The 24,708-nt window shown below is 35.1% G+C and overlaps 1 protein-coding gene across 1 annotated transcript in view; it reads left to right on the top strand.

The window, feature by feature from the left end:
* The window catches only part of LRP1B (LDL receptor related protein 1B), a gene marked incomplete at its 5' end in the record, with an annotated part of 5,941,474 nt that overhangs the window by 5,316,355 nt on the left and 600,411 nt on the right, over window positions 1–24,708 (top strand). The window contains 2 exons of the mRNA XM_044073672.1: window positions 9,081–9,187; window positions 10,932–11,048. Coding sequence (XP_043929607.1) covers window positions 9,081–9,187; window positions 10,932–11,048 — 224 coding nt within the window. The remainder of the gene's footprint in view (window positions 1–9,080; window positions 9,188–10,931; window positions 11,049–24,708) is intronic.

The raw sequence follows: 24,708 nt of genomic DNA, 5'->3' as shown, positions 1-24,708 counted from the left end.
TATATTTGTGTCTCTAGTGTTTCATTAGACTTACAAGGGTTTCACTATTAAAGATCATATGATGCTAATAACTAAAAGGTTATACATTTGGAGAGAAAGTTTTAACTTTTGCTCTAATGGTGTATGAAAATTCATAGACTGCATCGTTGGTTGACAGAGAACTGTGCTAAAGAATTCAAATTGAACTTTTCTCCTCATGCCTCCACTGAAAAGGGGATGTTTCTGTCCATTCTCTGTATCCCGATAAACAAATGAAATAAATAAGTAAATAAACAAATAATTATATGTATGTACAAGACTGTTGTGTTTATTAAACCCCTCTTGGCTTCTCAGACTTCTGTTTCGCTCATAATGAGTGCAGTGATAGGAAAGGCAATATAAAGGAATTCTTGCTTAAAGTATAATTTTGGAGGTCACATTTTCTTACAGTCATTTTAAGCTGCATTATGTATTGGTTAATAATATCAATTGAGTGTGAGGGGTAAGAGAGGTGGGGGAGAAGAGTAAGAAGCAGGATTGAGATAAATGTAAATAAAAAGTAATTTTAAACAATATTTTGATTCTAATTATAGCATTGACTATAAACCTTATAGACATTTAAGCATTAATTATAGAGGGGTAGCTTAAATGTAGAGTTAGTAAAATGATAAAGTGCCTCTGCTGAAAAAGATTGTGTGCATTTGGAAGGATTACAGAATGACATAGAGAAAGAAAATGTTCTTAATAAAAATGTTACAGTTAGGTAAGTTATTTTAAGTGAGTATGTTTGGTTCTGGAAAAACTGGGAAGTAGAGCTACATGGCATTTGTATAAATGCATCTGTGGAAATAAGATGATCCTAATAAAAGCAGGGTTTTTTAATAAAAAGTTGTTGGACAAGGCTAGGTTGAAATTGATTATCCCTGTAGTACATCTGTGTGCTTTACAGATATGTTATATAAGGACAATGTATATGTCAGGAAATGAGGTGATGGGGGATTTGATATGGCAGTGGTAAGAAGAGTTACGATAAGCATAGGTTAGTTAGAAAATATTGAGGAGAGATTGGCATTGCTAAATATAAGGAAGATAAACTGTGAGATGAAGTTTGAATGGTCATACCTCTATTCCTTATCCTGCAAGGTGCTTTGTGCATGACCCCCTAACTTCATACCTGGAATTACAAACATTACAGGGCAGGAACCACCAAATCCTCCCATAAGATGGAATGCCAGGAAAAACAGTGCCTCTCCAGACCCCTCATAGCCTGCTCTTCCACTGTCAGGTAAGTACTCATTCAACTACGTACTTTTCTCATTCCACAGATTCTGTCACTAGTTTGTCATGTCTTAAGCCACAAACATGAGTGCAGCATCAGAATATGCATTGCCATATAAAATATGCTCAGCCAAAACATCAGCTTTGGGACATGTATACTTGCCAAGGAAGAAAAATAGAGCTTTCTCCAAAAGTGAACTTGGACACCAAGTATTTCTCATGATGTTATGTAATTAAGTTCCAACATCTAGCATGTGCATGTGTGTACATGTGGGTATGGGTGTAGTAAACAGAGAGATACTCCTTAAATATAGACAAAATATAGAGCAGCATACTGGAAATAATTGGCCCAAGTATAAAACATTGGGTTATATTTATTCAGTATATGCAAATCTACAAATCTGTCATCAAGGTTATCTTCATTGTCTTCTTTCCTTTGTTTCTCTTTTTGTTTCTACTGCAGCCTGTGCAGTTGCAAATAATGCAAACTTTATGTATTATAAATTATACATTTGTTAACAGTGTAACCCCTCTAGATACCAACATCTGTTTTCAGAAATGGCGTGGAGCAATAGCTCAATAAGTGACTTGCCCAGAGCTATACAGTAGCCAAATAAAGCTAGAAAGAACCACACTGTGTTTAGACTCTCCATAAAGTCATTTAATCATGTGACACAAGCCAGAACTGAATGTAGGATCTGGTTGAAAGCCTCCCTCTCACCATTTGAATAAAAAGACATAAAATGCATGACTGGCATTTTATATATTTTCTTTATTTAGCTCCAATGCTGTGCAGCAGATTTGTGTAATTTCTGCTTTCCTTAGTATAAGTACTAAAATCCACAGAAGGAATGTAGGCGTTTGCATTTCCTTTCTTCTTTCTGGTATTTCCTTTCATTCCATTATTATTTTTTTTCATAATAATCTTCCCCATCCTTCTACTCATCTTCAGTTTGCTACTTGTACAGTTCTGCCCATGTACAACGAAAACCTCCACACCCTGAAACATCACAAAATGCACAAGAATGATAAAACATACATGGCATGTTTGAGATGAGATGAGCTTTGAGTGGATGGACGTTTTCATAATTATTTATTTTATTTATTTATTTACATTTTTGACCAAGTCATTCCTGCTGGGCAAGACCAATTTTCAGAGGGAACAGAATACCAGCATTGTACCATAACGATTGTGCAGAATAAAGTTAACAACTTTTTCAAAGTACTTGGCAAACATTGTCCAACAGTTATTCATTATTAATCCCTGTTGTTAGAGTAATACTAATATTTGTTTACACTATAAAATTCAACAGTGTTTCAGACCTTAAGTCCTTAAACCTAAAATTTGCTATTTTAAATCAGTTGAAATATCACTTGACAGTTTGAAGAAATACAAGTAACAAGTTAAGAAACTTCACAATGAGTTTACATTTCTTTTTCTTTAACTAAAAGAAAATTGTTGCAACAGTTTTCATGAAGTAATTCAAATGCAAATGTTGTTTTAAGCATTACTTAAATATAATGTTCATTAAAGTTATTGTTTTGGGTATCTAGCTTGAATTAGTTGTTTGCTTATGTGTCATCTGCTTTTCATATTTCCTTGATGTTATACTAATCATTCACAAATCCATTATATTTAGTACTTCTGCATTTTCTTCAGAAGAAGCAGTGATAGGCAGTTATCTGCCCTGCTATTACAATCAGCCTAGCATATTATCCTGTTCTGAAGTTGTGTGTGGTTTTACAGGCATCACAGGAGTTAGCACAGTCAAGAAGCTTTGGCACAATAACAGGTGGTGGGGAGGTACATGTGTGTCACATAGCAGGTGACAAAAGATGTGATGATGAACAAATGCTCCAAAAAAGTGTCATTATCCTTAAAAGCTAGACAGCACTTCATGTCAAAGGAAAGGAATGATATTAGTTCTTCTCTGAGTTAGGTAATGCGTGCTATCCAGTAAGCTGTCTTTAATGAAAAAAAGAGAAAAATAATCTCATCTAGAGTTTAACAGTGTGAACTGCATTTGAAAGGACCTTTTATGTCTCTAACACATTACTGCTCTCCTAAGAAAGCTCCACAAACCAGTATAACTGAAGTCTGTAGTTTCACTAGGTTTAGGAGTTTGATTTTCATTCTAGTATAGTCTCACTGAAAATGCATTCATGCACATTTGACATTTTAGAACCTGACATACAGCAAAGCTCCTAAATCCGGTTACTCATGTAGTAAGACCATCCTTAACAATAAAGTTAATGTATCATTGTGGGTAAGTAAACAAGAGGTTTTCAGTTGGCTATTCATTCTGATTTCTGTTAATTGCTGTGACTAATAAGAATGCATGTTATCTAATTTGGCTTCATAATTTTTTTTCAGTCATTTATTGTGTGTAGTTATCCATTCACTTTTGAAATGATCCCAAATGACAACAGTTCTCGTGCGTACATGTCATCAGAAAGCTAAACCCATAGTCTAACAGCAGAAAGGAGATAAAGACATAGTTAATATTTACTTAAATCTTTCTTTTCAAGGGTTGAGAAAAAAATGTATAAAGAATGCATGCAATCTATTGGCACAAACTTGTACCAATACTTCTCACACATTATTAGTCAAAGTGCATGATTGAAAATGTTCTTAGGCTGTTCAGATGCATTCATCTCTGGTGCTAGAATAAGCGTCAACTTTTATCATAATTCTTTATCAAATCTTATGAATAATTTTTAACAAAATATGCTCTAGGTATCTTAAATATTTATTTTTTCATATGACTAAAGGAGACATTTGACATTCTTTAGTGTTCTTCTGGATGTTATCTTCTTGGCCATTTCTTAAAATAACAAAAATAGCCTTATGTTTCACTTTTGATCCTGGTAGTTTTATAACATTTCCCCAAACCTAACTGGATTACTCATTAATATGACATGTTTAGTTTGAACTAATCCACTCCATCAAAGTAGTAATTAATTGCATGGAATATTAACAAAAAAGCTAATTATTTCCACATATATTAACAAAAAAGATATTTCAGTCTGAAATACAAAAAAAAAAAAAAATAAAATAATATAAGAATGTGCATTCCTCGTGCCCATTTCCTGGTGTAAGAATTGATGCTTTCAGTGAAAGCAGGGGCTATACAATGACATTGTGTTAGATCACATTTGACCAATTGCAAAGTTCATCTATTATACATGCAGGTTTATGATTCTCAAATGCTTTGCAAAAATCTAATGCACTAAAAAGGAGTTTGTTGATTATGAACCCCAGACATATACATGATATATAAAGCTGAGATGCAATGCTTTTATTTTTAGCAGTGCAAACTAAAATTCATAATAGCAGAGTACATTGTATTATATTCCATCAGATCTTTATCATTGTACTATCATTTTTAAACGTCTGTTCTATTGCACATTACAGTTCTCTTCCCTGATTGCTGCTGTCAAAAACTCACCAGTGCTAAAAAGAGATGGCAGTGTTCTACACCAGACAAAAAAAAAAACTTAAAGTATAAATGTGCAATATATATATATATATATATTTTTTATTTTATAGTGCAGACATTTTTAAGTTATATATCCACTTGATTTCATGGTTTCTGGATGTGCTTTCTCAAGTCCAATCATGTCATGTACAGTTTTATAAAGTACGTCTTTATGTCACACATTTTGCTGAAGAAAGGCAGTGGTGGTCATTTCTCATTTTTGTATGCAGGACTTTTTCCAGTGTTCTGCTTTTGCTCTTTTGACATTTCAGTTCTGAAGTGACAAACAAGATAAAGTGTGCACCATAATGATGCATATATAGCTACTACATATAAAGCCTGTTGTACTCACAAATATAAATCATTACATAACTAACCTATCCTCATTCAGCTTGGCAACAAAGCTAAGTAAACTTCGCTCCACCCAAATCCATAACAACAGGAGTAGTGCAACTAACTAAAAACCCTCAATGGGAAAGCTAAGACAAGTCCCTCTGCCAGCCTCCAAAAATTGACATAGATGGGAATAAATCTCATTCTACTATTACTTCAATGTGATTTTACCTTTGACAGCCCAATTAATTCACTGCAGTTTTGACTTACAATGTCATCCAGGACAACTAGCAAAATCATTTTTATAAATAACAATCTACTTATCCATGTGAAGATAAAATGGAAACTGATTTTAATATTGCCATCTCACAGGATTTACTTTAGTGTAGTGAAGTATTTGGGCAGATTCTTTTGAACTTTATAAGCCAGTGTTCTTTGATGATTTAGGACCTCTGCCCAAAAAATTGTGTAGCAAGTGACAAGTAATTAAGGCATGTACCACACAAAAAAAAAAAAAGACATTCCTCTCAAGTGGTGACTACAGAAATTACATTTGCCTGAAAGAGAATCCACATGGAAACAGTGCTACCTAAACAAAAATGTTCAAATATTAGTACAAATAGTTAAGAAACAAATATCGGCAACTTAAACAAACAAAAAAAAAAAACTCCAAACTATTACAATAAAAACTACAAGCAAAATACATTTCACCAAAGCTTTTTTGGAATAGCAAATATTCATACTATATATACATATATATAGTTATTATATATATTATATATATAATATACATTCAAACCTTTAGTAAAAATGGAAGAAATATTACAGTATAAACATGGATGAATCAAGTAACAGTTAAAACTTCTTAATGAAATAAAGCAATAAAGCAGATTTTGTGATAGACACAACCAGACGAAGTGACTGGCAGAAATACAGAATAGTCAATATCAAGGTGCAGGTACTCCACGACTATAATGTCAGACTTTAATGTCTGAAGAAGCGTCCAGAGTAGACGTGAAAGCGCTAACAACCCATGGAATAAAGTTCTTTTGCTGTTCATGTATAAAAATTTTTTTTATTGATTTTTGCTTTTTTGGTTGATGGTTGGCTTCGATAGTCGTGGAGTACCTGCACCTTGATATTGGCATTTTTTCATTTGGGGACACAGCAGGTACCTTACCCGGAGAGATCTCTGTTTATTTATCTTTAGAAATACAGAATAGGACCAAGGACTGCTAGAACGGCATGCAATAATTCTGAGATATGTTTAAGAAACTATGATACTGAATATAATAATACCATGGTTTGGTGCACATGACTAGCATTTTGTGCTCAATAGTCTCATCTGAAAATCAACAGATAAACAGAATGCATGATGACATGAAAGTTAATAGATTCGTAATACAACTTTAAAGTTAAGACTAACTGTATTCTAACAAGAGTAGATTTAGTATATAAGGTGTTAGCCGATGATGAAATACTGCCAGGATTGCAGAGGTGCTGGATATTTATTTAAAAGGCCACACAGCAGATGTAATTGCAGAAGAATAGTGTTTGTAGGCAGAGAGATGGAGAAAAATGTTGAGTAGAAAATAATCGTGTAGTATATGGTATGAATTAGCAGGTTACCTTACAAATGTATATCTGCATAAGGTTTCTCTTTGCATTATTTTGCAATTCTTGTCAGAACTGCTTTCATGATTTGTTTCATATGACATTATTAAAAAGATGAAACACATATATAATCCTTAAACATATTCCTCCTTTGTATTTATCCTCAGGATATTACTGACGTAACTATAGATGCAACTTCTAAATACTTCTCATTCCAGAGACATCCAGAAGCTACTCATATATGTATAATTCAAAAGCAGAAAGCAGAAAGCAGAAAAGCAATGGAAATGCTCCTGTCAGTGTTGCTAGTAATGGAAATGACCCTGTTACCACTGCTAGTAATGGAAATGACCCTGTTACCACACCATAGCTGGCTGCTTACTGACAGTGCCTGAAAAATATTGCATGCATTAGCATATGAAATAATTCAAGGGTTAGGACATATACAGTATGGCTGATTTCCCTGTCATAAATTAATTGTAGTGCATGGAGCAGTAATTACAGTCCAAAAACTAGGAAACTGCCTTGTTTGGCTTCAATCTGACACCAGAAATGTGCATATTAAGCTAGTGTTAAGCATCTCTAAACACTGTTAAGCTCTAGTGCTGCATTAGAGATTAATGACAGCCACAGGTGGATACCACAGAACAGCACTATTAATAAAAAACAGCTTTAAAAGCTATTAATGACTTCCCTTTACTACTGGTTTAATGCAGTATCTGGTTAGCTAATAATGCCTGACAGGGTGGGTATAAAAGGGAACTAATAGACCACCCAGGGGTGTTGAGGCCAGATGCTGTAGACAGTCCCTGGAAAGTCTTATTATTTCCCTGTAACAACTACCCTGGAGGACATTATTGCTCTTAGAAAATGGGATATCTGTTAAATTGTTTTGTATTTGTTTTATTACTATTATATACATTGCTTTTCTATTTTGTATGTAAAATGGTTCTTATGCCCAATGTTTCAAAGATACTCCAGCATATCTAATGGTTGCCTGAGGATATATCCTCCGGTCCGCTAATGATTGGTAGTAGATTTTTACATACCAAGTTGCCAGCCCTGACGCACAACCATCAAAGAAGGTATGCCCATTCACGCATGTCCCCACACAGAAGATGCTTTAGCTGATAATCGAACAGGATAACGTCTTACTGTGAGGTGACAACACTACCGCAGCACCACCACCGGAGCTATTTATTATCAACACAAATACCCCCCCCCACACACACACACACACACACACACACACACACACACACACACACACACACACACACACACACACACACACACACACACACAAACACGCACAAACACACACACACACACATGCACAGATGCCATCACATGCACACATATACACAAAAAATCACACACACAGACACTGGCTCAAAGAAACATACACACACAAGTATGCCCTGCAATTACAGACATATTCTTGACTTTGTACACCTCAGATGTCTTACTGTGATCAAATAACTAAACACACAAATTTAACTGTAATACAAAGATAGTGCAAATGTATACACTGACAGACACACACACACACACACACACACACACACACACACACACACACACACACACACACAAGCACACATACACACATACACACACACACACACATACACACACACCTTTGTAGCAACTGTTGCAATTAATCATGTTAGATTGGTTAATTACTATTAGAAACCTGATCATAATCCCTGGACATACAGGAACACACAATAGTCAGTTAAGAAAGGGTAGGTCAGTCTATTTTCTCTTTTTTAAGGTCACCCCATACTGACCATGCACTAATAGTACATGACATTTATGTTTAAAAGAAACAAACATGTTTGATGCAGTAAGTAACACTTCTTGTTATTTTTCATTTTCACTTATTGTAGGAGTTGGTGTCCAATGCTTAGCTTTTAAATTATATGTCAGCATGTACATTCAGTAAATAATAATTTTATGTTATCTTCTGAAATATTAAGTATTAGATCAAAAACATTTATCAACAGAAAGAGTTAGCAGATGCTGTAGGCTAGCAGGGTAATTATATTCAGAGTCTGGCAAAATTAAAGCAGAAACAAACTGAGTTTTTTAATTAATTAATTAATTGATCCTTCACTTAGAACTCAGTTACAAAAGAAGCATTACCTTCTTAGCATAGAACTTTGTACTCCAATGTCAAATGACAGTTTTCCCTTTGTCAACACTCAGTAATTCATCTTTGCCTAGTAGATGAGGGTTATATGTGCAAATGTACATTTTATATTATGCATAACGGTGGTTATATGTGCAAATATACATTTTATATTATGCATAACTTTGATTTAAGCTGACATTTGTTTATATTACCTCATAAAACAATTTAAAATCATATGGAGTTTTATTTATATCTCATAGGATGATGTACTGGACAGTTATTGGGGACCATTCTCATATAGAAGAAGCAGCCATGGATGGCACTCAAAGAAGAATATTAGTTCAGAAGAATTTAAGAAGACCTACAGGTGAAGCTATGTTTCTAAACAATTACAATATTAAACTCACACTGGTAATGTTGTTACATGTTAATATCATTTGTCATTATATTTTTATGTGCACTGCAGATGCAGGCAATGCCTCCACATAAATTAATTTGTCCTGTGAGATGAGACAATTATGACAACATGATAGCAATGTGACCATTTATTGACTCAGTTACCAACATCACTGTTAATATAACAAATTAAATGTGCACATCAAACACATTTTACACCTCCCCTTAAACCTGTTGGTGTGACCAAGTCCATTCTGGATTGATATTGATGTATCCTGGTGCTTAAACCCAAGTTGCCTTGAACATGAAATCAATATTCTTAAGAGTTGACTCACATCACCTACCGCCCCTTGCCTTGGCCATGGCTTAACTTGAAAACACACTGCCCATATGAACAGGGCAATGAGAAACAACCACAGAGGATGGAAAAAAAAGGGGGGGCTATATGCACCTGCTGCTCCTTGTAATTTTAAACACTTAAAGAGGGTGGGTGGACAGGATCCTGTGAGCCACTACTGTAAAGTGAAAGAACAGGGCAGCACTTGCCTAAATAAGGGAAGGAAACTAACTCCACCCCTGCTCAGCTTGCTGACAAGTGGGCTTATTGGTAAGCCTTCCCTGTCTAGTGATCTACTGATACACCCACTGTATTGCTCCCATCCCAATCTCACACTCCGTACTAGATAATAACTGAAAAAGGTCTAACAAATAACCAGTTCATATTCTTAGTTTACTACAAAATACATACAATTTAAGAGTTAAAAGAGGTGTATGATGTAATAAAAAATTGTATAATCTGTCTGCGTTTTACTTTGAATGTTGACCTCTATCACAACACGAGTTATTAAACTGGACAATACTCTATAATGTGTTTCCAAAAATGATGATTTTCTCTGAATGTATCAAAGAAAAAGGAATAATGAAATGTTGTTATTTGTGTATAAGTACAGTGTCTGATTTTTATCTGAATAATTTTAAGCTTGCCGCTGCTTATATTAAGTAGCAGGCATTGTAACTATGCAAGTTTCTTATAAAGTTGTGGTGACTTTCACCAAAATAAAACATTAATTTTGTCAAATGTGTATTTGTAGTTTTTTTTCAATATAGTTTTGTACATTTGTGAAAGGATGTTCACTCCTTGTTTTGTTTTTGTCACTATTGCTTGTTTTGTTTCAGTTTTTATTTTTATTACTGCAGCCAGGCAACATACTGCAAAGTAAGGTTTGGTATCTGATCTTGCTGATTGCTGAAATTATTTATGATGGATTCCATTTGCATTTTTTACCTCCTCACCTGCTAACCTTCCCCTTCCCCCAATTAGTTTACGCCCATTTAACTGTAATCAAAAATGCACAAAATACTTGCAGTTTTAACTTTTGGGAATTCTTGCTAAATGCAGATATGTATTAAATATGTAATAAGAACAACATGATAATAAGGCATGACAGTGGCATGGTTTTCATTATCATATTCCATGGGCATGAAAGATTTTGTCCATGTGAAATAATTTCTGGGTTGCAGAGAACAGACAGAAATGAATGTAGTTAAATGACCTGTAAAGAAATAATTGGAAGTGAACAACTTGGGAAGCATTAATAAAGCCACAAATTTATTAAAATAGGTTTAAGTTAATTCTGAGACTACAGAAAACAAGTGCACTAAATAATATACAATTTTTCTATCATATAAGCTTCTGTCATATTTTTTTATTTCAGGGCTTGCAATTGATTATTTCAACCAGCGACTCTACTGGGCAGATTCAGAGCTCTCTGTTATTGGTTCTGTTCACTTTGATGGCTCAAATGCTGTCATAGCTATAACCAGTAAGCATGGTAAGCAATGTTTTTATTTAGTTATGCAGTGGACAGTTTTCTCCGTTATACGTAAAAATGACAAATAGAAGTTAATAGATATTTCTGTACCTTGCCTTAACATTTTTACTTTTCGATGGGTAAAAACTGTTTAGAAAGGGAATTCTACCTAATTTTGTGAACTATTAGAGAATGCTTTTTCGTAAAAGGAATGCTATGATACTATAAAGCAGGCAAGCTGTGGCGACGGTCACAAAACATTATATTCAAAGGCATTTAGAGATGCAGAGGGACATATGTAGCCATTCTCCTGACTTCATATTTACAGTTTGTACTATAATCTACATTTTAGACCAAACATTTCTCTTGTCAACAGCAAATCATTTTTGCATAATAAAAGAGAGTTGTATAAATACTGTTGGCATTCTCTATTCAAATGGTATTGTGTAAATATATAGATGATCTTTTGTAAACTGTAATAGAAAACCTGCTATCATTATTATTATTATTATTATTGTTATTATTATTACTGTTATGTAGTGTTTATATAATCTTTGAACATGATTTTTCCAGACTTGTATTTATTTATTTATTTATTTATTTTTTATGTGACTTAAAGGAATATAGCATATACAAATTAAAAATATATTCCCCAAGCTGTACACTTTAGCCAGAATCATAAAAATGAGTTACCCACCCAATATAAGTAGGTGCATTATAGCGGCATTGTTGTACAGCTTGTTTAGTTCTCAACTGGATTACCTTCTATGTAGACTCTGCATGCCCTTTTCTGTGTTCACAAGTATTTTCTGTGGAGGCACCAGATTCCTCCCACTGGCATATTGGCAACTTCTTAATTGTCCCCAGGTGTGTTGCATGAGTATGTGATACAGAAGAAAGGCCTGGGGATCTATTTCTACCCCCTCCCCATCTATTAAACTCTGTAGACAGTGGTGGCTATCCTTGGGGCCACTGCAAAAGTCAGTTGCCACTCTAAAATGTAATGGCTGGATATCACATTAGGCCAAAAAAGCTATACAATATTGTGTTACAACGAAAAAAGACTGCAAAACAACATCATCATGTAACTTGTTATAATACTGAAGTTAGTTTTATAATACTGAAGTTAGTTATGTGTGTGTGTGTGTGTGTGTGTGTGTGTGTGTGTGTGTGTGTGTGTGTGTGTGTGTGTGCATGCTTGTCCCATGAAATATCACACATTCAAAAGAGCAAACGCTTTAAAGTGAATCTAAAGTGACTGAAAATATGGGAATTTTTTTTTTTTTTCTGCAGGGGGGCTGCACCCCCCCCCACATCCCCTGCTAGTTACATATACTGACTCTCAGATCATACAACAGCAGGGTAAGGGTAGAGTCTATTACACCTGCTGTAACTTGATCCCATGTAAAATGTTGCTGGCAAAAATTCCATTTAAGAGAATATTCGCTAATATGAACATTTGCTTTTTTTAATAACAGTAAAAAGTGTTTGCTCATGTGAATGCTCGCTCTTCTCAACTGGGAAAAAAAAAAAATATATATATATATATATATATATAGAGAGAGAGAGAGAGAGAGAAACTAATGGTGACAGCTTAGAGATATTGTATCAAGGTGAAGCATCGGATGTATTTGTCTTGAGAAGTGTGGTAATGAGTTGTTTATCCTCAGTGCTATTGGTGGAGGTTTTGTTTGTAGGTTTTAAATGCTATGCTTAAATGCCTTTATATGTGTAAGCCTTATTTGTGTAGTTCAGTTCATATGTAACTGAAGTTCGATATGCATTTTTATGCTACATGTGCCAATATTTTTAGTTTGTAATCATTTACATTATTATGTTCATTGCAAAAATGTTTTATTTATTTAAAGTATTATAATGCTTTTACTACTAAGTAATATTCTAAAGAAAAAAAAAATGTAATGTGCAGGCAGATTTAAAGAACAACTAGTATTGCTAGATGGCTGTCTGCATGATGACCTGCCTTAGTTGACCCTTGATTTGTTGATGGGAAATAATTGGCCCTTCTGGCCAGGAGGGTGCTAATGATCAACATACAGTGGGCCAAGGACAGAGAGAGTAAGTTTTTTTAACTTGTGTGTTTCACTTTCTAACTACTTAAGGTGTGATATTATCACTTCTGACCTTTTTTGGAAAATCAGCCACCATACTTATCAGTCCTCTTGTTCATTTTGCAGCTCTTGCCTGACTTTCTTTAAGAAAATGTTCATTGATTTAATATATTTACAATATATATGTATACAGAAAGGAAGAAATTCAACATCAAGTAATCTTATATAATGTCAGGAACATATTGAATCATCAAGGTAATCTTATACAGTTAATAGATTATGAGCATTGGTAATTCAATGTCAATATTCTAAAGCTATCCCGACCACTAAAAGTCTTAGCACAATTTATAGATCTTATTCTGATCACTTCTTTTTCAGTTTTGCATAGTATTGATGCTAAATTTAACAATTCTTTGAACATAGATACTGAGTTTGATTTCAAATTTATTGCAATAACCTTTGTAGCAACTGCCAAAAGACTCGATTTATTTATTTATTTATTTATTGGCTTTTACAGATAGAGGCAGTGGGACATTCATTAGCCATAAACATGTGTGTCCAATCAGCTTTTTCACCTTTACTACATCTCCAACAAACTGATTAGGTCATTTTACTAAACTTTGAGATTTTATAGGGAGTAAAAACATTCTGTGTATATCTTTCTGGTATAAACTTGAAGAAGTTTGACTAACTGATTTAAGTAACAAAGTTTTATTCTTACCATCTATTGAGTCACTCCATCCACTACTATCTAAAAGTTCCTGAATTTTGCATAAAAATATTATTATTACTTAAAATTAGCTTATATAACTTGGACAAGTTTTCTTTGTAACTTTAATGATAGCATTCATATATTCACTTCTTCAACTGATTGGTTTTCACTGACCTGTTGTTCTTGACACATGGAACCAGCAATTGACTACTGATTGGTAATGTGGTTCTGGTTTGTCTCTACAGAAGTCTCTGAGCAGGTGAACCAAGATGTTTATCACAAGGAATGTTTCTGAGATTCAAGAGATTCAGGAAAACAATCATATTGTCTTATTGTGACTTCTCTAGTAGCTGTTTTGCACTTAGAACTGCCTGTTCTACCAAACCATTTGACTGCAGATACTCAGGCTACTCATGACATGAGTAAATTCCCATTATTTGGCAAATATTTTTAACTGTTGGCTTGTAAACTGCATGCCATTGCCAGAAATAACTTTGTGCAGACTACCATGGACTGCAAAATGATGCTTCATCTTAGTTATGACATGCTAGGTTGGGAAGTAGGTCAATCTCAAACCAATTGGATTACGAGTCTACTAACATCAAACAATGTTGATCATTCCATTCAAAAATGTCAGTGGCTATTGTCGGCCATGGTAGTTCAGGAATCTGGTTTAGCTGAAGTGGTTTCTTCTGTTGATGTGGCTTAGTACTATTACACATAGAACAAGATAAAAGTACTCTCTCAATTTCTTGTGACATAGAAGGCAAAATACTAGCTATCTTGTCCTTCTTTTGGTAGAGTTGGTTCATGGGTGACCACAATGCAAGATAGCAATGTACTCTTGTTGCAAGGACTTTGCAACAATGATTTTTGGACCTTTCATAATGATACTTTTGTCAGACAAAATCTCATCTCTGCATGGAAAATAAGGTTGTACTTCTTGAGTTAAACTAGATTGCTTTGATGGCTGTCAGTGATTAATAAAGTGGTTGCGCCTGTGTAAAACTAGATCTATGGCTGTGTGATCTCTCAGCTCATCAAAACGAGTGGAAGAAAATATTTTTACTTCCATGACTTCAAAATCAAGGTTCGCAATCTCATGCTGTTCAGTGGCATTTCTGAGTGATCTGGACAATATATCAGCAAGATAAAGAAGTTTGTCTTTCTTGTAGACAAGGGTAAAATTATACTTTTGCAGTCTCAACATCAGATGTTGCAATCTGCCTGGAGTGGTATGCATAGGCTTTCTCAAGATAGTGGCTAGAGGTTGGTGTTCTGTTTCAGTCTGGATAGCTCTACCATAAACATAATTATGGAGCTTCAAACATGCAAACACAATTGCCAGAAGCTCTTTCTTAATTTGGGCATACTGCATTTCAGTTTAGGTAAGAGTTCTTGATGCATAGGCAACAGTTTGACCCTCTTGTAGAATGATTACACCTAGACCAAATTTCAAAGCATCACATAAAAGAGTAACTGGCTTGTGAAAATCATAATATCTGGCAGTTGGTGGACTAGCAGTTCTGTGTTTCAGGATATCAAATGCTCTTTGGAGTTGCTCTAACCAAGACCAGGATAGATCTTTATGTGTTAGCTCTCTGAGTGGTGCTGAAAGTTGGTTCATATCTGGAATGAACTTGCCTAGATAGTTAACCATGCCAAGAAAATGTTGCAGGACTTGAACATTGTCTGGAGCTGGCATCTCAAGAATGTCTGTTTGCTTAGAAGTTGTCATAGGCCTGAACTGGAAAGTAAATGACCAACATAAGTAACTTCTTGTAGTCTGAATTTGCATTTCAGAGAATTGAGCTTAAGATTCACTTGACGTGCTCTTTCCAGAATGTTTATGAGGTTTCTGTCATGCTCAGTTTCACCATTACCTCCTACTAGTATATCATCTACTATAATAGCACAGGGATAACCCGGAAATGTTGCTCCATTGCACATTGATAGACTTCCCTTGCAGAATTTATCCCAAATGGCATTCTCAAAAATCTGTACCTACCAAATGGAGTACTGAAAGTAGTGAGCAATGATGATTTCTTCAAACGAACAAAAATCCACCACAGCAATGCAAGAAAACAGCTACAGCAAATACGAAGCGAAATCCTTTATTGCAACAAGATACAGACTAAGCGCTTTCACCAGTAAACTGGTATCCTCAGAGTCTGTTCTAACACACTTCCTTCCATATTAAATACAAAAAATGCATTCCCAATCATCCAATTAATGACCCAATTGAACAATTACATCCTAGTCCTTCATTATTTAAAAGTTAAATAACCTCTTAATCAAGCATATATATCCTGTAACATATAAAATAAATATATAATGTATATGTAATAAAATGTGTGTATAAAATTACTTATTAATTCTAATAGAATATTTATATCAATACCATTACACAGACAGTTTTCACTTATACATATAACTAAATTATTTATAAATATTGATTCAACTAAACTAAAAAAATATATATAAGTGAAACATAACATTTAATATAACATAATATATAATGAAAATAACAGAACACATTCTGTCTTCCTAGCAGCCCTATTAGATTCATTGAAGCCTAGTAGTTCTTTTATATAACACTAGCCTTCCATTTTAGGTGGGGTTTTAAAGAAATATGGTCATTTAGACCAGGATATTTGGTGGCATTAAGCCTTAATTGCCACTCTGTTTCCAAAACCGCCACTCTGTTATTCATATCTCCTAATGATGATGGCATAACCCTATCAATAACAAAACAAAAATTTTTTGAAGTTACTACAGAACCTGCTATGTAAATAGAGGGCATTGTGCTCGTCTTTGTTCTTAATACTTCTAACATGCTCACCTATTCTTTCACGTAGTTTACGCGTTGTCATGCCAATATAGTAAGCCTCGCATGACACACAAGATGCCAAGTAAACACAACACTTAGTGTTGCAATTACATAGGCCTGGACATGCCAAGGTACGTGGAAAACCCCCCACACATACATGACCACCTTCTGCTATAAATCTACACGCAGTGCAATTCCCACATTTACTCATCCTAGATTTAATGTAACATTTGTTCTCCCTTTCCAATATGTTTTTCATGTTCCTCCCCCTACAATAAACAATTTTGGGGTTATCACCCAGAGTTTGCCTCATTTGCTCAGTAAAATAGTATTTCCAATTCATCCTTAAACTCTCACAAAAATCTTTGGCCATGTCATTAAAGTTCAACACAAAGGTGAGACTCTCTCTTTCCTTTTCTATGTTACCCCTCTTCATACTTTGATTAGTTGTCAATATTCTCCCGCTATTAAGTATGGGTATATAAATTGTCCTTCTTTTCCTATATATTTCTTTCTTCGTTTTCAACAATAGTTTCATAGGATATCCCCTTTCAAGGAATAATCCTATAAGGACATACATCTCCTTCTTGAAAATTGTATCAGAACTCACCAATCTAGAGAGTCTCACCATTTGCCCCTTAATGAGTCCCTTCCTTTGATGGTATGGGTGGCAACTCGAGAAATGTAGCATAGAGTTAGAGAAACTAGGTTTCCTATAGATGTTACTCACTAATTTTCCTTCCTGTTTAAAGATGTTAATATCTAGGAAATTAATCGATGTTGCATTCCATTTGTGTGTAAATTTGAAAAACTCCGTGGCCTGGTTTATATGAGCCATAAATTTATTTATTTCATCCTCACTCCCTTTCCATAGGATCAGGATGTCGTCCAGGAACCTGCTGTATAACACAATATGTACATTAAATACAGATGTTAGAATGTGCCTTCTTTCCCATGCCAGCAGAACTAGATTTGCAAATACGGGGGCACATCTTGCCCCCATTGCCACACCTTTTGTCTGCTGGTAGGTCTCTCCTTCAAAGCTTAGGAAATTGCTAGTCAAGATGATTCTCATAGAGTCCAACACTAAATTAAGTTTACCCTGGTCAAAACATTGACTATTTCTCAAACTTTCTTCGAATAATTCAATGCCTTCCTCATGTGGGATAGTAGAAAAAAGATTAACTACGTCAATGGTTAAAAAACCATATCCCTCAACATCTATTTCATTTATTGTTTTAATCCTCTCGAGGCAATGCCATGAATCCTTGATAATGTGTGGTGTTTCCATCACCACCTCTTTGCATGCCTGGTCTATGAAAACTGCCATGGGTTCTGTCTTAGAGCCCTTTGCTGATACAATGGGCCTACATTCTAGTTGTTCTAGCCCCTTGTGTGTCTTCGGGATTCCAAATAGTACCGGTAATTTGGGAAATTTGACATACAAAAAATCAAAGTCATCCTCATTTATGACACCTTTGTATAGTGCATCACGTAAAAATATATCTATTTTACTATATTTCCTATTTACTTCATTTCTTGATACCCTGCTATATGTCTCTGCATCATTTAGCATCCTCATCATAATTCCGTTGTAATCAATCTTTGCCATAATCACCATTCCACCCCCCTTATCGGGGCGCATACACCTATACTCATTGGTGTCCGTGATGTCATGAATGGCCTTCCTCTCCTCTACCGTCAAGTTGTCTTTCAAATGACTTTGTTGTGCACATAATCTACGGAAGTCTCTTTCTACCATTTGTTCAAAAATGTTTATATCATTATTTAAAGGGGGCATGAAAGTACTTTTTCTCTTAAGACAAGTAGCTCCTAGCACATTTGTTAGCTCTCTGAGTGGTGCTGAAAGTTGGTTCATATCTGGAATGAACTTGCCTAGATAGTTAACCATGCCAAGAAAATGTTGCAGGACTTGAACATTGTCTGGAGCTGGCATCTCAAGAATGTCTGTTTGCTTAGAAGTTGTCATAGGCCTGAACTGGAAAGTAAATGACCAACATAAGTAACTTCTTGTAGTCTGAATTTGCATTTCAGAGAATTGAGCTTAAGATTCACTTGACGTGCTCTTTCCAGAATGTTTATGAGGTTTCTGTCATGCTCAGTTTCACCATTACCTCCTACTAGTATATCATCTACTATAATAGCACAGGGATAACCCGGAAATGTTGCTCCATTGCACATTGATAGACTTCCCTTGCAGAATTTATCCCAAATGGCATTCTCAAAAATATGTACCTACCAAATGGAGTACTGAAAGTAGTGAGCAATGATGATTTCTTGTCAAGCTGAATTTGCCAAAATGAACTCTTTGCATCTAAGACAGAAAAACAGTGGCATTTGGCATAAGACATGAGACTTCTTCGACTGTGCACATTAGATGATGAGGTCTTTTTAGTGATTTGTTCAAATCTCGAGGATTCGGATGTCATTTGATCTTCTCCTGTGAGTTATATGGAAGATACCCATTCAGTAGGAGTAAACAAACCAACTTTACAAATCACACCTTGTCACACTGTTTTATCTAACTCAGTTTTAACTCTGTCCAGCATGGCTATTGGGACTTTTTGAACTGGCCTGATAACTGGACTGATATCTGAGTCTAACTTCATGGAGTACACAACTGGAAGCTTCCCTAGTTTGTCTTTGAAAAGATCAGCATAGGTAGAAAAATATACTGGGTGAAATTAGAGTAGTGGTCTTCTAAGCTAACATGATGGACTTCCTTGTTAAATGAAAGAAGTCCAATTTTTCAAACTGTCTCTGAACCCTAACAATGACTGGATGTACCTCTTGACCACATAAAATAACAAGTCGTAGCATCTCCCAGCAGAGTAACATGAAAGCACTACTGAGCTTTCAGTCTGAAATTCTTCACCACCATAAGCAAAATGCTTTGCACACTTTGCCAAATCAAGCCTTTCACCTTGACATACTCTAGCAAATGTTGCTGCTGACATAACATTGCACTTGGAACCCGTGTCAACTTTGAGCTCTATGGGCTTACCATTTACCGAACAGTACAATATATTTCATTATTTGCCCTTAAATCTACTGCATTAACTGTTTCATTAAGCACTAACACATCAACATAAAGAGTGGGGTTGCAGCTTTCTAACTGATCAAATCATTTCTTTGAATGTTCACTTTTAATAAAAGAATGTGGGCCTTTTGATTTTCAAAACCTTTTGAAAAGATTCCACATATTGCATTTGTGGCATTGCTGACTAAAAGCTAAACATTTCTCCCTTTCAGAGTCATGACTTCCACAAGAATTACATTAGTTGGCAATGAAACTAGGTAAGCACACACCCTCACCCTTATGCCTGTTTGCTGACTCACACTTGTGCTTCACTGAGATTGTGCAAACTCTAGAATTTGCTGGAAAACTCTGGAGTTTACCAATGAGAGCTGCAGGGGTGACAGTTGCAGCCATGTGTTTAGGCCTGTTTCTTTTAATAACATGCCAAAATGAGCTCTAGAAGTTACTGGATGCATGCATCTCTCATTAGTAAGCATATTTGTGTGCTTTTCTGTGAGCTCGTACATCTGACAAATCTCAATGGTCTTGTTCAAAGTTAAATTGCTGTCACAAAGCGAAACCTTTCTCATGGCATCATCCCCGATACTACACACAAGTATGTCTTTTTATCAACTCATCCTTTAACTCACCAAATCTGTATGTTTTAGCCTTATTTCTCAAGTCAGTTATATATGCTGCAAAAGTTTCATCAGGCTGTTGATCCCTTGTGTAAAATAAGTGCCTTTCAATTGTAATATTTGTCTGAGGGTTACACATTTCTCTAAATTTAAGTTTTAAGCACCTGGGTCCTCCCTTACTCAGCTAGTACAATGATATGACAGTTTCCTCCTCTCCTGCATAGACAGCATCAATGGCTTCTAACACAGCTATATTAAGTTGAAAAAAATGCCTTTGTATGGTCATGTTTATCAGAAAAATGCAGCCTGTATGAAAATGTCTTACTCTTGCTCAAACACTCTCCAGTTCTCTGCAATATTATTGTCAAAGACAAGTGCACTGGGTTTTCAAAATCCTTCCGCCATGCCCACAAAGTATGCACAAACACATTGAAAATAGGCCCTTGTAATTATGTATGGACAAATTGTTCTGTGAGCTTGTAATAACATTCAAATGCACAATAAACCTTTCAAAACAATGTACTTTGTGAAATATGATCTGAAATGGCTGCATCTTGTGAAATAAATTTCTTGTAATACTGCACAAACATGAGAACACTTTATATACTTCTGATAACTTGAATAACTTTAATACGAAAATATGTGCTTAGCAAAAATGCGGTTGTTTCCTCTTATTTTATTCATTTTATGCAATTGAGACTTTATTTAAAACATTTTCCTTAGTAATTCAAATATTTTATCAATATCAGACATATTGGTTTATTCAAATATCATTTAGAGTGTTCTGTATGCCTTGTTTCATATTTTGCAAATAAATTATTTGAGCAAGTTTTAACATCTGAAATTCATTTCTGACCTGTTTTGAGAATTATACATGCTGTAGGGATCATCCACTCCTGTAAATTCCTTGAATACCAGCCAGATGCCTCTTGGAATTAAATTGAAGAAATTGGAACTCTTTCTGGCAACAAGTTGTTTTGGCCATACTTCCTTTGACACTGTGCCCTTTAGATATGCCACTTCTGACACAATGACACTCATCCTTCTCTAATATAGATGACAAGCAGGCGGGTATTTTGTTTAGATGATGCTTACATCTTAACAGCTTACTACAAAATGGTAGTCAGGCTCACATGTGCTCAGTGTTTATACATTTGTGCAAGCCCTTAGATAGCTTCTTAAAGGTACATACACACACATTGAGCTACAAGACCTAAGCTAATTAGGATCAATTTTTGTTCATTCCTTTTGCTAAATCTAAGGTAGTTACTACCCTTTTTATATCATCATATGTTATTCTATTGACTATAAATTCTGTTTGATCTTATACTATATTTCTCAATTTCATAGCAAAGATGGAGGTGAATATTTATACTCTACATTTAACAATGAAATAGGTCTTTATGAGGAAACTAACTTATTATCTCATCTTTTTTTAATATAGGTGAGATTATAGAAAATTTCCATGAGGGAGGAATAATTTTCTCACTCTGAATCATCCAGAAAATGTCACGCAGTAATTCTGAAATATTTAATGGAAACAGACTATATTATTCCATACTTAAACCATCTAATCCTGAAACTATCCTGTTTTTCCCCTTTTTTAAAGCTTATTTAATTTCTTTTAGGGTAATAGGCTTATTCAACAGAAATATTTGCTGGTCATTAAGTTTATTAGTAACATTTTTCTTTAAATTCTTATCAATTTTGTAATCATCAAGATTATTATTTTTGTCTTTTTAAGATCATCATTATGTCTTTCAAAAATATTAAGCATTTTCTGTATGTCTGAATTAAGCTTAGTTATGTGAGAACTTTGGATATTAACGATCTGTGCCTTTTTACTTAGCATCTTATTTCTATTTAGCTAATATATGTAGATTTTTTGACATCATCGCATAACTGTGCGATTTTATTTTTTCTAAAGCTATCTCCACTTTATGCATTAATATTGTTTAATATTTTGTCATTATTTTTTAATGACTTCAGTATTACCTAATTTCTTTGTTTGCTGTTCATAGGTTCATAGGATGTTAAAAGGCTAGTGACCCTGGAGCCTTTAGAAACCCAGCCATGTTAATCCCAAGTATCCCCATTTGTTCTTTTTTTATGTAGTTCACAGAACAAATTCATAAACAGAGTGGGTTTTTGATCAACGCCAGCTACCCCAGTCCATAATGGACATGAGTTCAACTCCAGAGGTGAATTTGCAGTCTCCCACCCAATTATCTAGGTTGCATTTGAATAGGGTCACTGAGGAGCTCTGTTTTAGATGAACAAGGATTAGTGGTTCAGTCATGTGCAGGAAACTAGAAGATGATGATTTGGTAAAAATAGTTGGTAGTGAAAGGAAGCATGTAAGAGGAGATGAGGACTTACAGGAAAATATGAATGGATTTAAGTGAAAGAACACCTGCTACAGTTTGGCAATACTCTTGGAAGGTGAGAGAATGACTGACTGACTGACTGACTGACTGACTGACTCTGAAATGAGAGGTGGTTGCAGTTCACACAATTATAAATGCTACATCTACAGAAATCCCAATCTCTCGCACCACATGCTCCAGAGACCTCAACCTCATTACTACAATCAACAGAACAAGCTGGAAGGATAGGTTCATAACCCAGAAACTGCCCATGGTATGGAATAGACTTCCCATACATGTCAAACAGAGCACCTCACTGGCCCTCTTCAAGAGAAAACTTGATGAGTGGATGGGAAATAGAAATTTCACCCCGGGGATCACTCCAATGCTCTACTTGACAGAGGAAGTGGGAGCTAAGGAAAGGTGGCCCAATGCCAGGGTAATCCTATGAGCTAGGCTTGTAAAGGCTTCAGGCCCATTAGCCTAGGACAAACCTATGAACCTAGAAGATTGCAAGTCTTGCCTCAGCACTGGTAGTTCTCAACCGGCAACCTGAATGGAATATCTGCAAGTAACAATGCTATTGGAAGACCTGCTGTATGAGCAAACCTTTGTAAATATTATATTTTATATATTATATAATATTATATATCCTTAGATGGCACTTTTCCTTGTAATGCCCTTTTTTGTCCATTTTCTGCCCATCTAATTGATGGAGAGAAGAACCTAAGAAGGCATTAAACATACAATTAGACTAATGTTAGCAGTGCCCCACATTACTGGTCTTAAGCTGCTGACTTGTATATGTCTACTATATGCCCCACAGGGATCCACCAGCTGATGTGAAGCCACAGGTGTGTGCACACTTAGATGCTCTACTATAGGCGTGAACAAGCAGGCAAAGTTGAGTAGTTTACATCCAAATAAGAACAGCATATGCACGCAGAGAAGGATGGGCAGAAAACAGGTTCATCACATGGTTATAAATACATACTCAATAAGAATGGGTTAGACTTATTACAATAATCCTAGTTTTCATTTTTGTTTTTTTTTTTTTTTTTTAACTATTTTGTTAATCATTTAGTTATATTTTAACTTATATTCGGGAGATCCCCAGCAGTTTTACTAACTTCACTAGTTCTATGATGGTTGGAGGGCAAGTCAGAGAATGAGCTACTGTTAGCAAATATTGTAACTCTGATTTTACCTGGATTTGGTAAGAAGCCTATATTTTTGATCTAATCCTGAATCATATTAAGTAAAGAGAAAGGCATAATAGCTACAGTTGGCCTGGACTTCAGAGAAGTAGATACCAAACAGGAGATGACCCAGGACCGAACCCTGTAGGACTCCACTCATGATTGGTCGGCAGTCTGACTTGGAGTCAGCTATTTTCACACTGCGAGTTCTATCAGTGAGCCAGTTTGCAACTCACCTAGTGATATACGGGTTGATGCTTAGCTTAGTGAGTTTTTCTATGATTCCTGAGTGGGGAAGTGCAAAATTTAATTCTGATATCTGTGTGTTTTCTGATTGTTGGCATTGCTCAACCAGATATTTTGGTCACTATTTCTGACTTTTTAACTTCTGTGTCTTATTGTATCCAGAGGGATGATTAGGTGAGATAACATGAATTAATAATTTTAAATGGATCAGCCAGATAAGTTTGATAATTTTGCTTGTCTTATTGTATTTCTGATTATATTCAGTAGTTGCCTGAGTGAGATAAAGGTTATTGCTTGCTGACTACTGCCAGCATGGAGCTACCATATATTTTGGGCATTTTTCTTGGCTTTGTCAGTCATGTGAGGAATTTAGGTGGGAGGAAAGGGTCATTAATATCTTAGTGATATAGTATTTTACTGAATTACTCAGGTCTTGTCCTTACTGATGATAATGAGTCTGATTTACATAACAGCTGCACAAGGTAATATAATGAATGCATACTCAACAGGTTCTGTTCAGCAATTATCTCCTGTGTCTGAGCATGCTTAACTTTGCAGTAATGAAAAGCAGGTCATTATCA

The sequence above is a fragment of the Protopterus annectens genome, chromosome 6.part0 (genome assembly GCF_019279795.1).
Source record: "Protopterus annectens isolate FY-2018-M chromosome 6.part0, PAN1.0, whole genome shotgun sequence".
In the NCBI taxonomy this organism is placed as follows: Eukaryota; Metazoa; Chordata; order Ceratodontiformes; family Protopteridae; genus Protopterus; species Protopterus annectens.
This window is presented reverse-complemented; position numbering and strand designations above follow the sequence as displayed.